This window comes from Manis javanica, chromosome 11, assembly GCF_040802235.1.
Source record: "Manis javanica isolate MJ-LG chromosome 11, MJ_LKY, whole genome shotgun sequence".
NCBI classification, from domain to species: domain Eukaryota; kingdom Metazoa; phylum Chordata; class Mammalia; order Pholidota; family Manidae; genus Manis; species Manis javanica.
In genome coordinates, this window is record NC_133166.1 from 4101935 (window position 1) to 4128861 (window position 26927).

A 26927-nucleotide genomic window follows, 5' to 3' on the forward strand; every position below is an offset into this window, starting at 1 on the left:
ATCAGTCAGCAAGTACTTAACAAGTACCTGCTTTATGCTTCCATTATGTTAGGGGCCAGAAGCTACAGAAATAATTCCCACACAGAGGAATTTATAGGTCTAGTATCTTCATGCAAAATCAGCCCCTCATATGTGTATATGATTGGACTGTCCCAATGCCCAGTGGCCTTTTAAAACCTGTTCAGCAGTTGGCAGGATTCTGTCTCTTGCTTGCTGATTCTAAATGAGCTGCGGGAATGGACTGCAGCTCTGTTAAAACAACCAAGACTTCCAGATTTTCCAATTCCATCTCTTACACGCAGACCTGACCAGAGTCTTAACTGTCCATTCCTTCGAAACTCATCAGGTAAATGTTTCAGATGGGAGAAACTATGAATATGAATCTGATGAGGACATGGATACTTCATGGGAAAGCAAAAGGAAGGAATAAAATATGGGCTTTCAAACAAAACAGGCCAAGAACAGAACATGGACACAGGCTGGTTTGTGGAATTCAAGAAAGAAAGAGCCTATGAGGCCAGCCGAGGGTCTGCTGACTGTGACTTCTTTCATTGACCTTTTCTTGCTTTACTAGGTCAGGGATTAAGAGAAATTAGAGCAGGTGAAACTCAAACCAGGTGATTTGTTAACAGATTTGATAAGAGGAGAATTCTAAACTATGGTGTAAAATGAGACTTTAGAATATCTATGATTTCCAACAATGCTTGTACTGCTGATGTAATTAATTAGTAACCATGTGTTTAAAGAGTAACTTCCCAGCCTGCCGATAGGACACCTGCACCTCCACTGTAACAGAGAAAAAGAAACGCCTCTTACTCCTTACTAAGTACATAAAGCTCAATAAAAGGAGGCATGACCAGCTTTATGGCTTTTCTAAAGCAAAACAACATTGAATTTTGAGTGTCATTGTGTATGTATGGATTCCTTAGTAAATTGAAAATAATTTATCTTTCTCATCCCCAGCAACTGGCATAGTATCTAGCATGGAGTAGATAATAAATGTTCAAAGACTAATGAGTGAGACCTTGGTTTTTCAGAAAAGTATCTAAGTGACTATTATGCTACAGTAACAGAATCAGAAAAGCTTATTTCAGATCTGTTTTTACATTAAATTTTAAAGCATAAGATCTATCGAGTAAGTCAGGAAATGCAACTTTTTAAAATATCTTGGTTGTTTTTCAGTTTTATAAATACATGATATAGAAGAATTAAGGGGAAAAAGTTGAGAGGGCAATATATGGATTCATTAAGGATTAAAACCCCAACTAGTACTGAAAAAGATTTATGAGGCAATGAGATCTGCCTAAAGAACTGTGAAAACAAAGTTTTACAAAGACCATTATAAAATATATTTAACTGTATAAAAATTTAATCATTGCAAAATCTCTCTACTTACAACTATTTTCTTGGCACTTTATATTAGGAAACTTTACTGACACAAAGCTCATGTAGCTACATAAGCTATTATTTCCTATCTTCTAACCAAACCAAATTATAATATGAAAAAAGCCGGGATAATGATTTTCAGTGTATTCTCACATTTTGGGGTGGTCCACATTAAATCCCATGGAACTTCCAACTCTTCTTAAGCAGCTCAAAAAGTTCTCGGTCACATTTTCAGCTCTGTCACTGTATATAATCAACCATTTATTCAAAGATTGTGCATGTAAAATCTTGCAAGTTCGAATATCCTTGGACCAGTCAGCAGCAGACATAGGTTGACACTGAGAAAAAGAATGATCGTGAAAGGGTTGAACACATCTATTCAGAGAGCAATTAGATACAGGCCATGGGAAGATGGCACACGTTTGCTGTGAGAGAACTGTTTAGTACCGTTTGCTACTCATGGACTTAAAACACTGATACAAGGACAACACATCTGGACAGAACACCTGTGCTTCCTGGGGCAGAGGCATCCAAGCACCATCCCAGGCCAGCCAATTCCCGTCTCAGATCCCTTTACCTCATGGCCTCTTCTGTGTGCAGAGAAAGGTGCCTGGTTCAAAGATCTTCTAGTATTCCTTCCAGTCTAACAAGCTATTACCATTATATTTTTATTAATTTTTTTTTTGGTATCCTTAACATACAACTACATGAGCAACATTGTGTTTACTAGAGTCCCCCCATTATCAAGTCCCCACCACATACCCCATTACAGTCACTGTTCATCAGCAAAGTAAGATGCTACAGAGTCACTATTTGTCTCCTCTGTGCTATACTGCCTTCCCCGTGCGCCCCCCGCAACATTATACATGCTAATCATAATGCCCCTTAATACCCTTGCCCCTCCCTTCCCCACCACCCTCCCCAGTCCCTTTTCCTTCAGTAACTGTTAGCCCATTCTTGGGTTCTGTGAGTCTGCTGCTGCTTTGTTCCTTCAGTTTTTTCTTTGTTCTTATATTCCACAGATGAGTGAAATCATTTGGTACTCTTTACAAATAGCCCAGGCAAGCTGGGTGTCCAATTTGGTCTCTTGAGGTATCAAGAGATCTCTAGACAATGCTGATTATTGATACTCCAGGTAATCATACTAAAATTAACAAAGCCTACAGGACAGCTATGAACATACATGTTGCTAGGAGTAGCAACTTCCAGGAGTAAAGATGAAGCCAGGACACAAGCTCCTTTCCCTCTCTCAGATTCTCCAGGTGACAGGAAAAACAAGCTCCCTGCCTTGGTCACTAGCCTTCTGCTTATATCCAAGGCCTGGAATTGAATGCAAATGTCCTTGGTGTGGTGAGCTGGGAAGAGCCACTGGCAGAATTTAAAAAGACCAACACCTCGCTACTCAAAATGTTGTCTTGTATATCAACATGGCTATCTCCGGAGAGCTCATTCGAAATGCAGAGTCCTGGGCTGCATCCCAGCCTCACTGATTCAGAATCTGCATGTTAGTAAGTCCCCAGGGGACTCGTCTGCATGTTAACTTTGAAGAAGAATTGTCATCCCATTGTTTTACAGGCACTAACATTGTGGCTGAGGTTACTGGAGCCAGTTGGTGGCAGTGACAGGTTTTGAATGTTCCACCAGGCACTCTGACTTCAGCCACCAGCCATCCTCACAATGCCTTGCCTTTAGGAGCCAGGTGGGCACTCAACTCCTGGAGGGGACCTTAGCCTGGCGGGTGAGAGGGAAAGGCTAGCTCTCCTTACCTGGTACTATCTGTTCCCAAGCTGCTTCCTTGCCATTACAGCCAGTACGAGGAAAACCACGGCCCTGTCACCTATGCTCCTACCTGTTATGGGGTTGGCAGGAGCCCAGGACAAACACCCAAGTCCCATGCAGAGGCCTGGAACCTTCAGTCTACTCAGTTCCAAGAGCCCAGTTTCAGAAAAGCAGAATTGGCCAAGAAGTCCGTGACAGTCACGTCCAGCCATCCGCCACCTCCTCCAGGGGACGGCTACCCAGCAGACTGCCCTTTCTAGGTGGACCCGTTTCCAGGCCAAAAAAAGGCCAAAACAAAGCTCTGACAAAGAGGACTTTACTTATAGAGATGATGAGACAGATCATTCTGAGTATTTAAATCCTGCTGCATATGCGGCCCTGACATTGTGCTTCTGTTTACTGACTCCTGATCCATTTCCTAACAGGCCACATTTTAGTATTTCACAAAATTTTGTTTTGTTTATAAAAGTAGTTTTCCCTCAGTTTCCCCAATAAGGGTTCTGGTAATTCAGATAGGTTATTAAAAAGAAATGATGAAAAAAAAATCCCCATTCTGCCAACACAAAATATTTGTGGCTTAGTTACATTCGTTTAGACATGTTGGTTTATTACATCAAATAAAGACAGGAAGAGCGCCTTTAAAAATGAAACGGAAAGTGAACCGGTTTTAAAGACTGGCAAAACAGAAGGGAAAAGTAGAAAGATAATGCGCAATCTTCATATGAAATCAGGTTCAGTTGTTCAGCTGAAGGCCGGAAAAGGCAATGATATGTTCAAGCTTCCGAATGCTTCTCTTTCTAAAGGCCATGGCTGAGGATGGCTTCCATGCAGATTTCTTTATATTTATGCCATCTAAGTAGCATTCTGCTTTGGAAAAAAATGAAGAACTCTGGTATCAGAAAACATCTACTGGAATTAACCTTCACCAGTTACTAGAATTTTCTTGGGTACTATGTTTTTTGTCTGTTTTTTGGTGACTTAAGTATTGCAATACCCACTAATACATAGGCAATTGTTAATTGTAATGGCTTAAAATACCATTTTCTATTGCATCTTTAAATGCGACACCACCCCACACTGACTGACCTAAATCATGTGCACTGGGCTCTGCTGAGCCTTTGCAAGTCCACTCGACTGGAAAGAAAAATACAGGAGACCTTGGGGTTTAGGGCCAAGGGAGGGCAGGGACATGGCCACGGAGTAACCAAGTGAGTATTACAAGCCCATGAGTCACTCTGGCATATGATCACATTTACACACATTCAAGCAAATACTTTAAAGGAAAATAAAATTGCAGCACTTACTACATGGTCTTGCATTAGTATTTTTTCTGAAGGCACAACCCGACCAGTCAGACACATCTGACATCCAAAATGCAGCCCCCAGGTCTCCAGCTCAAAGCGAGCATCCTTGTTTCTGTTGATAAAGATGAGTTTTGAATGATTAGAGTGCTTACTTTAAAATAATTTCAATCATCTGAGATGGAATCATAACTTAACTGAATTATTCAGAGATTTATTTATTTATTTATTTTGATTCCTGGCTTTATTTCTAGGCACCATTTTTCCCTGCTCAAAGGAACTACGGGATGAGAACATCCATTTGGGACACACAGGGATGGAAAATGCTTCCATCCAAGATGGCACACAGGTTAGGAAATGAGCCTTACTGCTAGACAGGCTAGGGTTTAACTCCTGGTGCTGACACTGAATAATATGTGACCTTGAGCAAAACAAACTGAAATCTTTTAAAGCTATGGTTTCCTGATTGGCCAAATGCAGGCATAATAAAACTAGCTGCTTCATAGCATTGATGTAAGGATTAGCTATCACAGTGCCTGGTATGTGTTACATTCTAATAAACATGAGATGTTATTCCTGATCATAAACTGGTTAATGAAGAGAGATTGTATAGACGCTGGATGTAGAAATGTCTTCTGGGAATATCTGAAATTGTTGGCTTGGGAGTGGATGCAGAATGCTATAGGAAAGGAGCATAAAGACTCAAGCTTCAGAAAGTTCACAGGATGGATATGGCAGAGGAAAGACTGAGAATATTGGAGTTAGCAATAATAACTACATTTGTATAGATCTCTAAGTTTATAACTTAGTAAACTTTAATCATATTTGATGTATTATCTCGTCAGATTATGATGAATGGTTGTCTCTGTCAAGCTACAAGCTCCTGGAGGAGAGCAACTGTACTGGCTTTGTGTCCTGGCCTCAGTCATAGCAGCCAGTACATGGTAAGTACAATCACAAAGGAGCCGGATGACATGCATGCTTTCATTTACCTATCAAAGCTTCTCCTCTCTCCTTGAGGGGCTCAAACTCTCAACCACTGAATCTCTGCAACAGCTCATTATTTCCATCTATTAATACTATGTCTGGTCCACTTATACTGAATACTTTGAATAAATTGTTCTGCTTCAGATACTATATCTGCCCAAGATGAGATGGGCCAGGTGATCACTGCTCAGAAAACTGGGTTGAAGTAGATGGGATTACTGAAAGATGGGAAAGACGGCAGGTGGGTGTGTCAGGTGGACTCATCTACAGCCTGGTGTAAGGAGAGAGATCCAGGAAACTCTTAAGTAGGTATAAATCTGGGAGATGTCTGGATAAATGACATGAAGTATGGCCATAAAATGGAAAACTATGAAACTACTAGCATGATAATAGAGATGCACATTTATCATGTGGAAACATGCAGGAAAAAGCAGGTTACAAACATGATGTACAGTACTATGCTATTTTCCTAAAAAGAACATGACTATATGCATTTGGAAATACCTGAAAGAACAGGTACCATTCAACTATGATTCATTCATTAAACAACTATTTACTGAATATACACAGATACATTTCTTTCTTTTTGTTATATAAATTTCCAAATTCCTCCTCCAAATGTTTTCCTCTTTAAAGAACAAAGACTATTCTACAATAATACTGTCCAGTAGGAATAGTAAGCAAACCACATATATAATTTTAATTTTTGTAGTAGCTACATTTAAAAAAATAAAAATTGACAGGTGAAATTATTTTTAAAATTAATATTGTATATAGCCCAATATATCCAAAATGTGATCATTTTGAGATGTGGCACTAGCCACATTTGAGTACCCAGTAGTTACATGAGGCTATATAGTACTGGGCAGCAAAGTTTCAGGCCAGCAGAGAGAACCAGGGAGAAGTTCAGTGTGCCACACAGGTTACAGCAAACTGTCATAAGGGCGAGACCGTAGTGTGAGAATCAGATGAGCTGGGCCACGGGGCACAAAGGCATTTCTAAATTTAAAAATTATATGGTAGGTGTTTCTCAATGATCAATGTGCTGAGACCAATACATTAAGATCTGAACCTCTTTCACACCAAATGTTGGAGGCCTGTAATGCTTTTGTTTTTGTTTTTTAATTACAGCCCTTCTCTTCATTTAGAATTTTATCTAGAATCTCAATGTACTGAATGAATAAAGTAGAGCCATCTAGTTGAAGCAGGTGATACTGCTGCCAGTGTGGCCTCCAACCATCTCCTCTCAGCCTGTAGCTCTGAGGAATCTTGGATGAACCTCTGGCTTTGGACAACACAATTCAGAAGTGCTTGCTCTGAATCAAATGGAATGAGGCATTTTCATCAAGGAATGAAGCTACTTCTAGATCTCCAATCCCATAAACTAGGCCTTAGGCAGGGTCCACTCTGGTCCCAGCAAGGCTTCCCAGTACCTCTGGATGTTGTCAGCAAGCCTGGCCAGACGCTGCTGCCTCTCCAAAGGACTGAGACGCGTTTCTTCGGCCACAGCCTTCATTACTCGGAAGTCAGAGGTTGCCTGGTCAGAGAGCCCTATTAAATGGAAGTGGAAACAAAGTGAAAAAATGAACAGAGTGCAATGTAAGCCCAGCCCCTTCTCAGGCACAATGTAAGCTTTTCACTCCTGTAAACTGAATCAGACTTAGTGTCTGAATAGCATTCTGTCCAATAGACATACAAGTCACATACATCATTTTAAATTTGCTAATAGCTACCTTTAAAAAACTAAAAAGCAGCAGATGGAATTATTTAAATACTAGTATTTAATTCAATATACCCAAAATATTATCAACATGTAATCATTATAAAATAATTTACTAATGAGTTATTTTCCCTTTTTCTGGTACTATGTCAGAAATCCAGTAAAATTTGTATTTTACACTTAGCATCTCCCTTCAGACCCTCAGCCACACTGGTCACATTTCAAGTGCTCAATAAACAAGTGCGTCTAGTGGCCACCATACGGGACTAGGCAGATCCAGAGTATCAGAGGACCACTAAGAATGAACATCCTTCCCCTCAAGGGTTATATCCTTCTTCATTTTTCTGAATATAAAATAAATACATACATGCCATAACTGATCTGCGCAATACAAAAGTGTAAAACACAGAAAGTCCTTCCTTCTTAGTCCCACCCTACCTGAGGCAGTTACTCGGATTCTACTGTATAGTGAGGATTACTTTCTGGAAGCTCATGCCAAAGAAAATAGGGATCATTTGGGCACCCCTCAAACAGTCTACCTAAGGAAAATCAAAGTCATACCGCTTCCTGTACTAGTGAAGTTCAAAAACAGGCAAAGAGCAGATTGGCTTTAGGGAAATATCTGGGGGCCTATTTTACATCAAAGTAACAAATAGAAATACATAAGGGAAATAAATAATTTTTACTTTGCCAAGCAACTTCCAAAGGGCCTCCATCCTCCCATTTCAATACCATCAAATGACTCAAGGGCCAATCTCCCCTGGGTTAAATTAGTGCTATGGCCTTCAGCTAACTGAAAGAGGTCCTGCCCACCGCTCAGCATCAGGGTCTTGTGCTCAGGAGTATAAAGAATCACCATTACCTGTCAGGAAGCAGAGCTCGGGTATCAGGTGGGCCATCTGAGGCTCCGAGTTGTCATGTCTCTTGCTTTTCAACAGACTAACAAGCACTGGCTGATTCAGGTCGGATAAAGTAATATCATATTGCTATAGAATGCAAGATTAATGAGAGAACAGTTAATGTGCAAACACTGTATGTTGAACATTCTTGCTTATTAGCAACAAGGTAATCCCAAAATGAAGAGAAAAGCAAATTTTTCAGTGAAGAAAAAAAACTCCCTACTAAACCCTGTGGTAAGCCACTCATTTCTACTTCCTTCCTAGGACCTGTCTTTTGTATTTCAGGGCCAGTTTTATGATTTTAATTATTATCTTTTATACTGTAACACTGTTTTAAAAACAAAGGATTTCCCTTCTTTTTTTCTGGGCTTTTTCCAGAGTTAGAATAGCCTCTGCGTCAGAATAGCGGACTGACTCCCTGCCAGCATGTGCACTATTGATGACGAAGGCAGACCACCCATGTGTAACTAACTGGCTCTCAGCATGTATATTCATTTTGAAAATATCTGTACACAGGTTGGAGGGAAGGGTTATTATACTGGGTCAACCTCAGATTTCCCAAAAGAGCATGACTGTCCTTAGCTTCCAGGATAGTATGTTACAGGGAAGCAGCTTTGAAATCTGACAAATGTGAATCTGACCCCCAGCTCTTCTTCTTAATTGGACTGTGACCCTGGGGAAGTGACCTAATTTCCCCATCTATGAAATGAGGAGAACAGGTAGCTAGTTCAGAGGTATGCACGTGAAGCACTAGCACGATGTCTGGTTTACAACGAGTCCTTGGCTATTGCTCATTCCTACCCCACCCCTCTTCCCTTCCTAAATTTGAGTTTCCACATTCTCACCTTGCCAGAAGTTCATTTACCTTCTGACAGCAAAGGTTCCAATTAACATTCATTGCCAGTATAATTTTCTCAACACTGATGACAGAATGGGAATTTTAATTCATGAAGTGCCCAGGCATTATGTGATGCTGACATCAATAATTACAATTAAGGAAGCAAGAAGTGAGAGGTTCTCTATTATTCAACAAGGACTTCTAGTCATTAAAATAAAAAACAACACAGGAAATTGCAATTTAAAGCACTGATTGCAGCCAGTGCTCTGGCTACAAAGCTTGGAAGAGCCTTTGCAAAAAGAGACTTCATTGCTTCCGTACACATGCTCACTATGTTCCAGGAACTGTGGTGGGTGCAAAGATAAAAGAGGCATGACCCTTGCCTTTACACATTAACTACGTTATCTGCAAAAGTAAGGTGGATGAAAAGCCCAAGTAATGATATGCTAAGCACTTACGTTTTCCCTTGTTCAATGTTAACAACAAATCTATGAGACAGATACTATCGGCATCCCCTTCGGAGGTGAGGAAACACCGTGGGAAATGAAACAACTTTCCCACAGTCCCATAACTGGAAATTAGCACAGTCAGGATTTATCCCTGAAGACTAGGGAACCTCTGCTCCTTACACCACTCAGTGCTGGTCCTTGGGGAGGAGAGGGAATGGTGGTGGCAGTTAAACAATTCATAGCTGGTACACCAGGAAGGCTTCATGAAAGACGCAGAGTCCAAGAGAGCACTTTGAGGAAAATGTGGGAGTATAGGGTCCTGGGTAACAAACTGGTGCATGTTCCAGGAAGAGAGCATTCTATTCTCTGCCAAGAATTCTACTGCATCATAGGTGAACTTTACCCTCTTCCTTGCTCCAATTTCCTTAGTCTTTGAAAATATTTTTCTTAAAATTAATGAATATTAAGATCAATACCATGATGTTTGAAAAGCTGACTACATAATAATCTAAGCATTTTCAGTGCATTGTTTTAGTTTCAAGCTACATTAACTTTGATTTTGAAATAATTTAATGTTCCTTTCCTGGAACAGAGAGGACGACAGTCTAGGCACAATTTTGTTTCTTTTTCTCCTTTGTTACAACATATATGCAGTGAACCACAACTCATTACAGAGACAGCAAGTGGGGTTTTACCGTGATTTCTTCTTCAGAATGTCCCAAGTCCTAAAATACAACTGTTCAAAAAGAAAAAATTTAACCACACAAGAAATAAACCCAAATGCTTAACAAACTTTGTGTTTAATAAACAAACATCTATGGAGCACATTTTATGCACAAGATGCTTTGCTAGGCACTGTTCATCAGGGATTAGCCAAATGCCATCTCTACCCTGCAAGGAAGACGAGGTCTAGAGCAATGGGATGCGTGGTGTTGGTGCTTAGAGAACAGCTAGCTCTTGTGTGAGTGTGACAGGAAGGCAAGTCAGAGAGGACTTCACAGATGAGCTGATGTTTCACCCAGTGGCTAGGATTTTACCTAGTGGCAAAGGGAAAAGGTACAGCTTGGCTTTATGCAGATGCCTAGTGAATATGAGCAAAGCCTGAGCGACATTTAGTGACAGTGAGTAGACTCGGGTGACAGTGGCATGAAGTGCATGGTGGGAATGCCCTGGGAGGTGAGGCTAAAAGGTGACATGGGGCCAAATTGTCATGCTAGAGAAGGAGGAGGAGAGGCTGGAAAAAGAGGGGCAGGGTCTCCGCCGATCACTCAGTGCTCGCCATAGGCAGGCACCAGGCTTTTAGTGCTGTGCGTGCTCTCCACGCACTGTTACCTTGTTCAGCACTTACACTGCACCATGAAGGTAGGCAGGTGATTCCCTTTTACAGACGACACTCCAGGTGGAGTGATTTGCCCACGGTTACAGAGCTCGTGCCAGGACTATGTTATCCCAGAGCTTAGGTGCTTAGCCACATTTCTAGGCAGCATTTCAGGAAGCTCTCTCTGGTGGCAGTGAGGACGATGCACCCCAGTGAGGAGAGAGCTGGGGCAAGGCAACCTTAAAGGGCTGCCTGAAATGCACCGGGTGGGGCTCCAGGAGAGGCCCTGCGCTAATGCAGTGGTCACAAGGTTGGACAGGGGGAATGCAGGGAGAAGTCAAGGATGGAGGAGGCAGAACTTGACTGGGTGCCAAGTGAATGAGGGGGTGAGGGTAAAGAAGAGGACAGAAGCAAAACGATTTCCTGAGAGGCAGAATTCCCAAGGAGAAATCAGAGTGGGAAAGACAATGAATTCAGGATGAATTAGTCTGAAATGCCTGCAGGATGTCATGCAAATACAGTCTGAAAATGGAAATGAGCAGGTAATTTAGGAATGAGGACAAGGCAAAAATACCATATTTGAGAGGTCTCAAAACAGAGAAGATCCTGTATGAGGGAACCATGGTGAATAATAGCATTTAACATTTGGGGAAAAGGGAGAGGCAAAATGCCCAAGGAGCCTGAGATGCAACATGACCTGGCAGAGAACCACGAGGGATGTGCCTGAGGCGTCAAGGAAGAGAGCAGAGGGCTGGGAGTGGTCGCTGGGGTCAAAGGCCAGCAAAGTCCCTTAGGAGAAGAATGGTAGCTGAGTCTGGCCTTTCGAGGGCTGCTTGCACAGCCGCAGAACCGGCTGCCCGGGTGCGGGGAGGGACGCCCTGGAGAGGTGCCTGGAGCTAGGACAGACCGCCCTCTGAAGACAGCAGCCAAGGAGAAGGAGGAGACAACTTTTCTCGAAGGTAAAGAAAGGTTAAGGAAGCGTTTTTGCTTTGTGCTTTTTTTTTTTTTTCAAAACCTTTCAGAAGATTTTAGGGACTGGAAGGTAATGGTATATTAAAGGACATGAAGACAGAAGCTGAGGCCAGGTAGGTAATGGTGACACTTGTGACCCAAGCTCCCTGAGGCAGCAGGAGATCCCGTCAGTATGTATTTGAGTGTCTAGCACACATAAGGCAGTGGGCCAGCCCTGGGGGGAGAGAGAGAGAGAGAGAGAGAGAGAGAGAGAGAGAGAGAGATCAAAGCCTGGGAGGGAGGTCAGACCTTTACACTCTGCCCGTAATAATCTGATGCAGCTAAATGCAGGGGGGAGGCGTGGGCAGAGCATCGCAGGCTCCCGTGAAAGTTGGTAGCTGAGCTGAGTACTGAAAGGTGCTCAGTGATTGGTTAGTGGGGAAGAGGTGTCCAAGAAGAGGAAGCAACCTGTGTGAAAATGCACGGAGAGTCACTGACTCGAGGAACCACGGACAGCAAGCACAGAACACACCAAAGAAAGAGGACATGTGAGAGATGGGGCTCAAAAGACAGGGAGTGGTCAGATCATAAAGGGCTATGGGGACTCTGCCTAGTAACTTGGACCTTGTTTATAAGGCAGTAAGGAGCCATGGGAATATTTTAAACAAGAAAGTGACATTAACAGGTGTGCTTTTAAGGGAAATAACTCAAACTATAGGAAAAAGGACAACAGGAGACAGAATGATGGTCAGAGGCAAGTCAGAGACAGTGGGAATGCAGTGGAAGGGACAAATCAAACAATTCTGTTGGAGGCAGACTCAGCCTGACAATCGGGGGGGACCTGCTTGGTTTGGAGAGAAATATGGAGACTGTTCGGAACTAAGAGAAGAATAAAGGGAAAAAGTCCAACCTGCTTGTAGTAATCCACATAGGTGATTTCAGTGCCATCCCGCTTCTGGAAGGTGTGCGTGGGCTTCACTGACCAGTCAATGTCATCGATACGATAGGTTTTGTTATTGTATCTGGTGAATGCAAGAAATCTTTCATTTTTTCCCCAAATCATAAAAGGTTAAGTGGCTATTTTACTATTTTGTAATTCAAAGTATTAGACTCCAGAATTTCAGAAATTATGAAAGACAGTAACACAAGGGTAGTCACTTAAAAAAACCGGCTCTTATCTAAACAGAGCATTCTTTAACTCTTCAGTATACTGGAGAACCTCCATACTTAATAAAACCTATGGGAACATCATTAAGCTACAAGCTATTTTTCTCACTGAAAGACACTAAGTTCAGGCAAATCATCACAAATGGTCAAAGGCTGAGGCACTAATCAGACTTGCCTATCAGCTTCTGGTGTCACTCAGATTTTTTTGAGCTCCCAAATGGTTTTTCTGTTAAAAGTACCCCAAGGAGACAGACAAACCATGTAGTTCTGACATCCTGCTTCATGTCCTGTCTGGGGCTTGTGTTCAGCCAAACTGCAAAGCCAGTCAGCTCAGATCATTCTAAACACTTTCCCCTTGAGCATGGTACCTGCGGCAGCCTCCCCACACCACCTCAGGCTGGGGGCAGAAACCTCCTTGTCAGGTTTCTCCCAGCTCTTGGTACCTTGAAAAGGGACTTGGGAATAGTGTGATAAGCTAATTCTTGAAGATTGAGACAGGATGCTAAGAGAGCAGCCCTCTCCTCCCAGGCACTATGGAATTCAACCAGTCCCACCCCCCTGCTGTATCACCCAGAAAAACAGCTTTAAGTGGAAATTCCAAGCCAGACTAGGAGAACGCTAGTGGGTCCTCCAAGAGAAGTATTTGTGGACTGGCAGCAGTACATGAGCTTTTAGTACTCAGAAAGTCACCTAATGGGCCTGTGCCTAGTTCAATTCAATGTGCATTAAGGGCATATTACATATAGACAAACCTAGAGGCTTGAAGGGTCTCAGCCTTAATGGACTTAATGTTCTGTCCTGCAGTGTAATAAAATGAAATGTAATGGCTATGAAGAGGTGGCTATGAACAACAAGCTACTGGAAGGGCACAGGGAAGAGAGCTGAATAATTCCAGCTGAGTGGACAGGTGGAAGCTTCAGAAAAGCAGTAACACCTGAGCTGGGCTTTGGGGAAGTAGAAATTTAAAAGGCAGAATGAGGGGTGAGGAATCCAGCCAGAGGCACTGAAGCAGCCCCAGACTGTTGGGTGTCTGGAGAGGGAGAGGATCTGGAAGTACCTGAGATAGGTGGGACTGTCTGACTGTGGGCTATCCCAGATGCCACTGGAGGAAGTCTGACCTCGGGGCAATTGAGAACACTGGGTCTAAACAGGTGAGTAAACTGCTCAGATCTGTGCTCAGACCATGCCCTGATGTATTCCTGTTCCCAAATACCATGAATAATACATTCTCTGGAGAAAAGTGTATTTAAATGCAAGCTTTTACCTTGTAAGGACAATGAGCCCAAGCAGCTGTTTCTCACACGTCTCGGTGAAGCAGGACATTCCCGTTCTGTGGCAGAGGCCAGTCATAAATTCCAGAACAGTCTCATTCCGGAGTACTTTATAACTCACATCAGCATTAAATAGAAGCCTGCCTTCAAAATGTGATACAGAAATGGCAAATCCAGGCCAAAGAGACAATCTTAAACAAAACAAATAAGAGTTTTAGAATCAATAAGAATGTTAAAATAAGTACACTGAATGTTATATCTGATAACCAATAAGCATTTTTAAATGGTGACCTTACATTCTAATTTTTTGATTTTAGATCTAAAATTTTGATCTAAAGATTTTATGAACTAATTTTTCTTTGGTTTGACTTCTTGCAGTTGCCGACTAAAATTTTTAGTTGTTTGCAGGTGCAGTGTCTTTAAACATGTATTTAGAATAAAATATTTTCCTGTAGAGCAGGGAATCTCGGCCATTGCACACTACTGACGTTTGGGGCTGAGTAATTCTTTGTTAAGGCTACGCTGTACATTGTCAGATACTCAGCAGTACCCGTGATCTCCACCTACTAGATGCCAGGAGCAGCCCCCAAGATGGAACAACCAAAAATATCTACAGACTTTGCCAGGTGTGTCCTGGAATTGGGGGGCAAAACTGCCCCTGGGTGAGAACCACAGCTGTAGGGTGAATATGTTTATGTCATGATCTGTCCCAGCATGAAAACAGCGAGGTTCAGAAAAGCACACTCAATGGGGTGATAGACTTCATAATGAGAATAAAAAATAATCTAAGGGGGATCAGGCACAGACATACATGGGAAACCAGTGGAAGTGACAGCTCCTCTCCATACAGACCACTATCATGGACTATAAAGTCTCGAATAAGAAAAAGTCATGGAAATGGCATGAGAAATAGACAGATGAATGGTTTTAAAAACCTCATTTCAGTTTATACTTTCTGGGCTTTATTTACCATGATACAAAGCCAGCTTTCAGCACAACACTGGACCTACAAGAATTTCTCATCCAGGTGAGAGCTAAGTATCAGGGATGAGTAGGATGCTTTCTATGGACCACTCTGACACAGGGAAACCTGCCACAATTTCCACACCTGGCAGAAAGCCAAGCACCCTGTCCCCATCTTGTATGCCCTTTGCCCTTAATTTATGTATCTGTCTTTGGATTACCAGTTGCCTCTGCCTTTCATGTGACCACATATTCTGGAGAGCTAAGTAAAACTTGTTTAAGACAGAGTTGATCACTTTCCCTGCAACATTTACTTCCCAGTTTAAGGTGAAAATTGTGCAAATGCAGTTGGCTTGGTTGTCTGATCTCTGCTTACCCCCAAATTTTATATCAGCCACCCTGACTTCCTGTCAGAAAAAAAAAAACAATACCAACCGTGTGGCCGTACATAATATAGCCTATTCTGCTTTCATTATTACTTGTCACACACGAAAACTCAGTTTCTGAATTTCTCCTAGGGTTTATGATAACAAGCTAGCAAACTAATAAAGGAAAACAGGCTACTAACTTCACATCAACATTCACCATTCTATAATAAACTTGGAAATTAAAAAAAAATCGGTTATTTTTCATGCCACGGAGTCCTCCTAGGAGGCATAATGGTATAATATTGCACTGTAAATTATGTCGCTCACATTATAACAATTTTAGAGTAACAGAAAATATAAATAAACCTACTTGTGCTGGGGAATTTCCAGGGTCTCAGAAGGCTTATAGAAGTTTCGTCCAATTTGGTACATGGACAACTTTTTTAAGATCCTGAAAGAATATATTTTTTTAAATCTTTGGTAAAGATCAGTCAGTAACAGTATAATTGTAAGTTTGTACCCACGCTGAGCATAATGGTAAAAATATGTAGAAAGTACAGAACTCTCCATCTTACAGTGCTGGAAGGTTTAGATACTAAATATACATAAATAAGTATATATAAAAACCATCACTTCTTCATATTGGAAAATATAACTGAAACTATGATCTGCAATGACAAATATGTGGTCATTTACCAATTAGGACTGTGGTGGTAACATCCTCCTTAGCACAGACCGGGTCAGGCGCACTAAATGTGAAGGCTTTTCTGGCCTCTTCCCTATTTTGACACGAGGAAGCTTTTCTAAGAAGGCTACTCAAACTCCCCAGGTGCTACCACGTAGCACACCTGCCTTTTCAGCAACTAACCTGGTCACCTTTGGAATTTGACACATCACCAACTGAGGCTGCCTAGTGCACAGGGTAGAAGTAAGAGTTTCAAGTTAGAAAATAGAGGTCCCAACTGTGTGATTTTGGCTACCAAATGCCACTGAGCCTCTGCACCCTCGTCTGTACAATGGGGACATTAACAGCACCTGCCTCAGGGTGCTCCAGTGAGATCAAAGACAAGTGAGAGAGCTTTGAAACTAAAGAGCACCTTCTAAACGTTAGTGGACCTAAAACGGCCCCCCTCAAAAAGGCACGTGCCGAGCCTGGCTTCTGAAAAGCGTTATACAGCACTGAGCAGCCCCGGGAGAAGCTAAAGATCCTTGGCAAGATGTCAGGCGGGAACAAGAACTCATGTATCTGTTGGGGGGGGGGAATTCCCTTCTGTGCCCTGCTCAGCAAAACCCCTAATTTCCCTTTCCACATCCTGTCCAGACACCAGTGCTGAGCAAAGGGTTGGCATGTAAGGTTTGTGAACAGATCTCCCTACAGATCTACACCAGTAGCGTGGTAAACAGTGGTTTTCAAGCTTTTGTGTTCCCATGTGCCATCTGGGAAGCTTGCTAAAAATGTGGATTTTCAGGTCCCAGTCATGAAGTTTTGTTTTTAGATCTGGTGAGAGGCTAGAGAATCTTTATTTTGTCAGTTGAACTCTGCCCCCAAGATAACGCTGAAGCATGTGATCCTTGGATCAGTTTGAAGAACACTGAAAAGCTTAGCCACAACCTTCCTTCTGCCTCGGGTACACACAGGGAATGAAAGGGTGCTGAGGGTCGGGTGAGAGCAGAAAGCAGATAGTGACTGATAGCCTTTTACACCTAAAATAAGTCAGCTAGGAGAAAAACAAATCCGTCAGTTTACTCACCCAGCCATACCCAATTTTTAAGTCTGGGGGTGGAGGGCAGGATTGGGTACAGAAAAAGAAGAGAAAGAAAAAGGCACCCTCCCTGCACCCACTGACACATCACCACGCTTGAGTTCTTTGTCTCAACTCATATAATTCTGGATAATAATAATGATGGGTGCTAGAGGACACCATGGGGGTCTGTATGCACATTCTTGCACAAGTACATGAAAGGATATGGAAAATTGCCTTAAAGATGACATCAATGCTGGCACACTGCCTGCAAAATGGTTGATAATTTTAATACCCAGGCTCTAGGCTGAAAGGCATCATTAGCCTAAATTAAATTCACATTTAAGGCACCTTACTTTCTGAAGATGATATTGAAGACCTGGATGCACACAGGGGAACTTGCCGGCAGCTCCCTCATTAGAGTGATAGTCATCTTTACAGTCTCGCCTCTTTGAGTCTCACTCAACAATTCTGTGACCTGGGAAGAAAGGTACTTAATATGCACCCTGCATATTATCCCCAAGGGTGCAGAATGTAGATATGAGAAGGCCAGGACAATTTAATACACATTAACAAAAACAAACCTGCAGGTGCTAGTAGGTAATAAGCTAATCATCACATGATGTTTTTTCTCTGTATCTTGCTAATCCTTGAAAAGTAACACATTTGTCTATTCTCTAACTTCTTAAAGGAGAATCAAAATCAGACTCAGCGTTCAAAGATTTGATCCAAAGAGAAGTCCAGAGCAGTGGTTCCTGACCCTTTTTTGGTGGTGGGAGTCTGGGGGAGACGGGTCACATATTAATTACTTTAAGAGACTGCTAAAAATCACAGACTTTCTTCCAAGAAAATTTCACATCGTATGTACCACAATGATGCGCCCATCTTCAGGCGGTTTATGGACACCCAGAAGCCCATTAGTGGACTACCTCGCCCACCCTGGGTTCATAGGTTGCATAGGACAGCCTCTCAGAAGTTTATTCATAAGACAGAAGAGCAGAGGAGAGGAAAAAAGAGAAGCAGAGGGGATGGACAAGAGAGGAGAAATCCCTTGAAGTTCAAACAGATAGGGAAGGTGATTTTATTAATTTTTGAAACATCTAGAGAAATCCCTAGGGTTCTTCTAATCTGGAACAATGTTGTAACAATATAACGAATGCATAAATAGGTTTCTGTATCAGCTGCCCAAGTAAATTTAAAGCTGCTGAGACCACACAGGACTTGGTACCAGTTTTTGGAATGAAAGAACAAATAAAATCAATAAATAAAAATCAATGATCAAGATTTTCTAGAAGGGCAAGGAATTAGAAGAGGTCAGTTCATTAGCAAGCATTTATATATTTTACCCTTACTTTCTATAGTTAAAGAGTAGTTTTAACCGCTTTTAGGTTGAGCCAAGAACGCAGGGCAGGAATGATTCACTGCATAGAAACCAAGAGAGATTGGTCCTTTCACAGGGAATGGAGTGTTTCACTGAGATGATTTCTTGCTTCAGACAAAGCTGTACAGAAATCAGGGGTAGACGGCTGCAGCAAGAGTTCCCCAACATCCAGGGGAAGTCCAGTAAGCAGGAGAGGTAAGACCAGTTTGCTGCAATCGTCAAACTGCTGCAAGGGTTTCAGGATGAAAGCTTAAACAGCAAAGGACACTGGGGTGAGTGGCTGGGGCAGAGGATGGTATGGCAGCAAATGGTCCCCGCTCTGACGTCCATCCAGGAACGGCATTCCTAACAGCCATCTAAGATCAAAGTCCTCAGCATCCCTCACCTCCCCAACCAAATGCCAACTCCTTTTTGCTTCCTGTATCTGTTATTGTGACCCTGCCCTCCAATCCCTGGTGGTTGCCTCAGAGTGAACTTTCACTTCTCCTCCTCAATCCACTATCTAATCGGCTGATAAATCTCAGCACTTCTACAGTCATAATGTCTCTAAGAGCACATGATTTGGAAGTGGACAGATCCCCGTCCTCTGCCTCTTGCAGCCTGTGTAATATGGAGCATGATACTTCAATTGTTGAAGATCTTTCTCCACCTCTTAAGTGGAGGATGTCCAATGTAAGTCACAGAGGTGTGATCTTAGCCTTTCCCATGGCAGGGGCACTCAGGAAGTACCTTTGTTCAAGCACTTTGACATCCTGCCCACATTATTCCAATGGTTTGTCATTAATTGTCCAACTGTCTCCTGTCACCCATTCACTGGAATGCCATCAGGGTACCTGTAATGTAATACAGCTCCCAGGGAATTGCCCTCTCAAAGACTTCAGTTGTCCATGGAGGACAGTCCTTGTTCCTCAGCAGGATGTTTAAGGTTCTCCCTACCTTTGGAGATACAATTACCATTCCTTCCTGGCTAAATCAGAAGTTTCTAAAAGACGCCTCTCACTTCCTGTCATTATGCCTTTCTGGTCCTAGGAAACCCCCCCTCCCAGCCCCTTCACTGATCCAAATCCTACCCAAGATACTGTCACTCCTATTTCATCAGGCTCTGTTTGAAGACCTTGGACCAGATACTTAACCTCTCTAAGAGTCCAGGGGTGATGAGAGGATTAAATGAGATCATGCATATAAACAGCCTAGCAGAATCAGTGCTCAGTAAACATAACCTATAGGTGGCCTGTAGCAATGTGGTAAGTGGGACACAAAATACAGATCTGCTCATCTCAAGAGAGATGTTCTGAGACTAATCCAGAGAAAACCAGGCATAGCCCCTAACACCTAGTACATGCTCAGTAAATGTTTGCCTAACAAAATTACTAATCATTATCAAGCCACTTCTTTCATTGTACTGCATTCATTTGTAAATAACTTCGCACTGTACTTATTTGTAAATAATTTCAGTACTGAAATGAAATTTGTTGGGGGGAACAAGTTTTATTGTTGACAACTTGTTTTGTCCTTATTTTCTCCAAGTAGTAGCACCCTACCAGGTGCACAGTAGGCTCTTTATATAAGCAGAATGAATGCATTAGATGGCAAATAGATGTGACCACTAGTAGCAGCCTGAGTCATGGCCACAGAGGCACAGCTGGGGTCTGGGGGACAGCAGGAAGCCAGGAGGCAGCAGAACAGGACCTCCAGAGCTGCACTGTTTGGGGGTGTAATGAGTGAATCAGCGGAGGGTTCTTTCAACAAAAATGAGCACCCTACAAAGTGTACAGAGGATAGACAGGAGTGCAGCATGAAGCCTAAGCTCATATCAAGACCAGAACAAAGAGGTGAGAATAGCAGTATCTTTGCTGGGACACTGTTTCTTTGTACTGTTTCTATTTCACTGTCACTGGGTGGCAGGTCTATGCTGACAAGGAATAAACAACACTCTTCTGTCTACACCTAGCGTCACCTATGTCTGGAAAATTAAGTCAACAGGCTTGATTGTCAAGGTTTTTATAGCCTATTCACTCATTTGAGATGGTGCATATTCTAAGCTCATTCTGAATGAGAAATGAGTAATATTAACTTATTCTTAGCAACTGTAGAGTAGAATATCTCCATTTGGTTAGGTACAATTGAAGTAAGCTGGACCATTCTAGGAGGTGTATAATAATATTAACATACCTAAGTTCACAAACTGTTACTACACATGTATCGATGAGAATGAGATGATCTTTAATGACAGCAATACTCCTGGGACATACCACTTGAGCATGAGGGGCCATGCTATGAATATTTGGTCATAGGACAAAATATTGAGGGATTAGTAAGGACTTACAATGAATAAAACTGTCTCTATATTTACAGATGCAGTTTTTCCAAGCCCTTAAATGTAAGCCTATAGTATAATTTTATATTTACACATTGATGAAGTAATCATCCAAGTAGCTTCTGTAATTCTCAGGGTCTCATAAAAGTATAAAGGCCCCAAGGATGCTCAGAAGTGCATTTTTTGACGAAATTCAAAGAGATTTACATAGAGCCTACAAATTAAAGTTTATACCTTTGGTGCCAACATGTTTGAAATGATGTATTAAAGGGTTAAGCTTTCCAAGGGACAGAAGAATAACGTTTTAATCCAGAGCTCTGTTTTAATCTTTCATAAAGAAACTGGCTCTCTTTTCCTTGTAGTAATTTTAATACTGCTTTAGAACAAAGCATATGATAAAAACATCAATACCAGTATCTTTATTTTGGGACTTGAAAATGTTGAAAGTATAAACAAAATAGACAAAGGAATATGAATCGTGCATTTGCCATATCCAATATCGCACCATTAGAAAAAATCCTTAAGATTGATATTAATATCTCATGTTTCATATAATGAAAGAAATGAGAGTATTTGAACCAGAGACTGATGTAGAGTTACTCGGACATCCCGGCACAAATGTGCAGGAGCCAAAAATAATAAGAGTAAATTAAGGCTCTGAGGCCACAGGCTACGTGGCCTTTCTTAAAGTCTTGCCTATTTGGGGAAAAGTTTTAAAAGGATGCCTAATTCAAGGATGCTTTGCCTAAAAAAAATAAAAGTAATAAGTCAGTGTTTGTATTATAAAACTCTTATTTTCACAATGCTGTATCATCAGCTTTTAAGTAGAAATCAGTTACTGCTAGGGCCTTAATTAGGAAGTCTGTTGGTGCTCAGGCACGAAAACAGGAAAGAAGAAGGCAGTGAAACACTCCTGACTGTCACTGACAATCAGCCAACCTTTTATATAGAATGAATAAGATACATTCACATGTGTGTGTGCACAAAGGGGTACATAAAAACTAACCATACCATACCTTTTCTTCCAGCTTTTGTGAGAGAAAAAGGATGACACCATCGAAGGCTTTTGCTCTATTGGAAAGTTTCCGATGATTATAAAGCAACGCAGTTCTGAGCCTCCTGGACTCTAAATCTGGAGTGTATGTCACATGATACTCATATAGATGCCAGTCCTGGGGCAAATCCAGACTAAAGAGATTTGTCACCAGTTTCACAGGTATCCCACTGGAACCTGAGGAAGACAAATAAAAAAAACAATTTTTTAACAACAACAAAATCACACCACATCATGTTAATATTTATTAATATGCTAAGTATATTTACATATACACAGTTGTCACTGTAAAATAAGGATTCTTGTTCAGTGACACAAGAGGAGCTCTGATCACCCACAGCCTGATAACCTTGTGGGCTCCTATCAACACACGTTCAGGTATTAAAGAGATGAGTTGTACAGCAGGCCTCATAAGGACCTGGGAACAGACACTGACATTCTTGTGCCCAGGAGAGAAGCAGCATCTCAATTCAACTGCCCTTAGGCTCCTTTCATAGCATCTCTTCCAGCTCCGATTCCATGCAATTCAAAGAAGCCTGAGTAGTATTTTCAGATACTGCTCTGAAATTAAGCTGCTCTCAGATTATAAACTGTCCCATTCTTACTATGGACACAACCCCCAACCTCTTGGAAATCCAGATAATCAAAAGTGAACCACCATCGTGGAAACTGTGAAACAGTTCCCTCAGTGGTTAGACTGCTCTGCAAGTTCCAGAGATTGAGGGCAGGACTGAGGAGAGAGGAGGAATTACACATCTTTGCCATGTGAAAGCAGACAGGGACTCTGGCTTCTAAATTCTGCAGGCACGAGGCGGCCATGGTGCTTCCAGGAATTCCACCCCCTACAGAATTTTGTATTCACCTCTTCAAAGTCTAAGGACAAATTTAGGAACAGTCGTGACAAAGCTGTTGGGTGTTCAAGACGGTGTAAGCTCCCTCCAGGTCAGAATCTTGCAGGGAATCATCCAGTGTTTGTCTTATGGAAACGAATTATACCAAATAGCATTGTTTTGCTTTTCTCATGGGGGAAGTAGAAACATGAGCCTCTGAAGCGGCAAGAAAGAGAGAGTATCGCGTGTACCTAGCATTTCTTCAGCTTCCCCCTGCCGTATATATCTGTTAGGAGCAAGAAATTATTAAAATATTCCTATTTTAATTAAAGGAAAGCTTCTTTTGTTCTCCCAGATTCTGAGAAAATGGAGACATAGTGTAGCTGCACATAAGAGCAGGAAAGAAAAGTGGCCCTAGTATGTCAGAGCCGGTAAGACTCTTGAAGATCATCTACACTAGTATTTGTAAGCCAATATCATGAGCCAGTAGTGCCGCAGTACGTAAGGTCAACAATTATGTTTCATGAAAAGACTAGAATACAACAGAATGGACTGGAAGGCCCTACACATAGTAAGGCAAACACCGTTTTGAGAAACATTGTTTCAACTGTGTGTGTGTAGTGTGCACATGCTAGATAACAATACAGCTATTTCTTATTTTGCTGCATGGTTTAAAAAGTTTTAATAAGACTGAATTGCATTAATCTTACTATACTGATGGGCAGTGACTGCAATGGGGTTTGGGGAGGGACTTGATAATATGAGTGAATGTAGTAACCACAATGTTTTTCATGTGAAACCTTCATAAGAGTATTTATCAATGATACCTTAAAAAAAAAGATTGATCTACATTAGAGTCTTAATTTTTGGTGGGTAGTTGCAGAGCCTTTTGAGAATCCAATGAAAACAACAGACCCTCTTCCCTGCAAATGCATGTGTCCATAATTCTGGGTACAATTTCAGGAGTGAGCCTGGAATCTAGGTTCATAATTCCAGAAATAGGCCACATTGTTCTTTTTACAGCTCTAGTCCAGAGGAAAAGGGTGGGGAAGGAGGCAAGGCATCTTTTCTAACCCCTACCCCAGGTGCAAGGAGAAAATCTCTTCAACAAGTGAAACATAATTTGGGGGAAAATGTTATTATTTCTACTAATAAGAGAGAGACTTAATAACTAGTCTTTAGATAATGCCTTGAATGTAGAAGATATTCAATAGATATCTCTTAGGTCAATATATGAACTTAGTTTAGATCTAAAAACTAAAATTCCTTATGCAAGATTTGGTACCATTTTAAAAATTAATAATATGAAGACAGGGTACCTGTTTTGCAGTCTCTCACATGGGCCAATTTCTCTCTGGTACAGACACCCAAATCCATTACGTCCTGCCTGATTTTCACAGCTCTTTCCATGGAAGTGTTGCCAGCATCACCAGATATACCACTTGCATCTGAAATATGAAAAGAGCACTGTACTATCTCATAGTTCATTACAGTGATATTATTTATATTTTCTCTATCAAAAATGCATCTACAACTAAAACTCAGATTTTTGTGGTTTTTTTAATTAAACACCCAGATTGCTAAAGACAATAATGACTATACAGAAGTCTTCAACCTGAAAACTGAGAATTGGGAAGGAAGCATGGCATATTTTGTTAGAAATAACAGACCCTGAGTTAGTCCTACACCTTATAGTATTTTAGTCTGATTCTCCTCTCGGCTAAGGAGAAAGCTCTGTCTCCCTGCATCCTGCTGCACTCACTCGTGGAGGGTAGCTCTCCGTCCTGCACCCCGAAAAGTTACCACTGAGGCTGTCCACACAAATTCCTGCACAGATTGTCACTGACTCGCTCACCTTTCCCAATAACCAGAAGAGCAATGCCCAGAACACTGGCATCAGTTTCTATGCTAGACCATCCCCTTGAGAATGAAAGCTAGCATTTCCCCTTGGGGTATCACATACTGTTAGGTTCTAGAATACATGACATTAAAATCTGTTTCCAAATGAATACTTTCTGTTTGAATGAGTTCAAAGAGATGTGTTTTGGGTACCCCTTTGGCACTTTAAACATAATGTGAAAATATAAAAATTCAAAATATTACTACAAAGTTAGTATGACAAATGGTATGATGAATCTCTAGGACTCTAACTTGACCACTGTTCTTCGACATAAGGACGGTAGGCAGCCACCCCAAACGGCACAAACCAGCTGTCCATACCCTTTACAGTGGGGTCTTAGTCTCCCAGGAAAATCACAAAATTTATTTGCTTAAATTTTTTTTAATTGTCCTATCTATATCATTCACTGCTCTTCATTTCAAAAGACGGTGGATGTTTTTAAAAATTCAATGAATACACAGAATGGTAGTTTGCAGGACCTGAGGGGAGGGAAAGATGGGGAGTCAGTGTCTGATGAGTAAAGAGTTATGTATATTTTCTTACACATATTTTACAACATTGTGTGTATTTTGTGTCATGTATATTTTATTTTACCACAATTTTAATAAGTAAATAAATATTCAAGCTACCCTCAAAGGATAAAGGGTTTCCATCACTTGCTGGTCACAAGAATTTGGAATAACATTTGAATAGAGGCAGTAATGATGGGCTTGAGGTATTGCCTCTCAGAGCAGGTCTTCTGAGGGGTCACTTTCACTTGCGTGGGTTCGAAACACAGCAAGTACTTGAGTAGGACTAGAAAAACTCTAGCAGAGAACAAGAGAGCTGGGCATGGGGTGGGGAGGGACTAATGACCCTCGGGGTCTGGGAGATCCCATGTGCTTAGAGTTTACGTGGTTATTAGCAATCACTTAACTTCACAGTCAGAACAAGGGAGATGGCCAACAGGTTTCAGCAGTGGTCATGGGCTGAATTGTGTGCTTCCAAATTCATATGTTGATGTCCTAACCCCTAATGTCTCAGAATGTGACTCTATTTGGACACAGAGTACGTAGTGAGGACATTAAGTTAAAATAAGGTCATTAGGATGGGCTGTAACCCAACATGACTGGTGTCCTTATTAGAAGAGAGTAGGCCACTGACAAGTACAGAGGGGAGGCCACATGAAGACACAGGGAGAAGACAGACATCTATACACCAAGGAGAGACACCTCACAAGAAATCAACCCTGCAGACACTTTAATCTTGGACTTCCAGCCTTCGGGATTATGAGACAACCCATTTCTAAAATTAAGCCTTCAGCCTGTAGTATTTTGTCATGGCAGCGCTAGGAAACCATTGCATCGGGCATGATAGTCCCACTGTGTGATAGTGATACTTGGAGCAGCATATTGACAAGTCTCCTGAGGCCAAATCTGAACTTGCAGGAAAGAGAGCTACCACCAACTGGTGATGTCTACCATGGTGGGAAAGGATGAAGACTGCAGCAGGGGTCAGAGGCGTCCACCATCCCTGCAAAGTGATGACACTCACATGTATGTGTCATAAGGAATTTTAAAACACTTTCTTTTCAAGATTATTCAATGAACAGGAAGAATCAGAAAACGGGCTTCCTAATGTCTTTGGATTCCAAACTGCAAAGCACTCAGGAAATTCAGCGGCAGACTATTTAGGAGTCTCAAGGAAACAGGGCAAACAAAGAAAAGGTAAATGGGATGTTCAAGAAGTGACCTTGCTGCTGTAAGGCTCAGTAGAGTCATTCCTGTTCCATTCGGGTGGAACAGAATGAAACGGAACCATCTGGGTTACACTTACATTTCTGTGATGTTGTGCTTGTCCCCATGAGGCCACTGCTAGAGGGTACTTCATTGTCAATAAGACCAACAGAGGTAGGCTAAAATGGGCAAAACAATTATGATCAGATTTAAGATGTTAAGTCATAAACCAAAAAGGTTATCACAAAATGAGAACTCTACAATGTCCTAAGTCATGTGTTTACCATGAGCTAAGGTTAACGGGTAAAATATGATGAGATGATGATGAGAAGAGACTGCCCCTTCTAGAGAAAAGGCTAAGGAGAAGCTATAGTTTTCCCTATTCATCAAACTCTGATTTTTGTACCCACTGAAAGCCAGATACAGCTGTTAGGCCCTGGTGGTGTAGAGAGGCAGAGATGTGATGCTTGCATCCAGGGAACTCATCACAGGGATGGCGGTACAGGTAAGCACAGACCTCAGGCTTCCATGGCCCACACACATGGCACCTCCCACACAAACGTGTCTGTAGCAAGAAAATAAACTGAGCCT

The 26927-nt window shown here is 41.7% G+C and overlaps 1 protein-coding gene across 2 annotated transcripts in view; it reads right to left on the reverse strand.

Moving 5' to 3' along the window:
* The window catches only part of PIWIL4 (piwi like RNA-mediated gene silencing 4), a 74508-nt gene that overhangs the window by 12097 nt on the left and 35484 nt on the right, over positions 1–26927 (reverse strand). For both annotated transcript variants that reach the window (XM_073215835.1, XM_073215834.1), the window contains 11 exons: positions 26437–26515; positions 24041–24169; positions 21854–22068; positions 17496–17617; positions 15768–15848; positions 14060–14257; positions 12539–12650; positions 8036–8159; positions 6887–7004; positions 4470–4581; positions 1540–1724 (listed from right to left, as the gene is read on the reverse strand). In XM_073215835.1, coding sequence (XP_073071936.1) covers positions 1540–1724; positions 4470–4581; positions 6887–7004; positions 8036–8159; positions 12539–12650; positions 14060–14257; positions 15768–15848; positions 17496–17617; positions 21854–22068; positions 24041–24169; positions 26437–26515 — 1475 coding nt within the window. The remainder of the gene's footprint in view (positions 1–1539; positions 1725–4469; positions 4582–6886; positions 7005–8035; positions 8160–12538; positions 12651–14059; positions 14258–15767; positions 15849–17495; positions 17618–21853; positions 22069–24040; positions 24170–26436; positions 26516–26927) is intronic.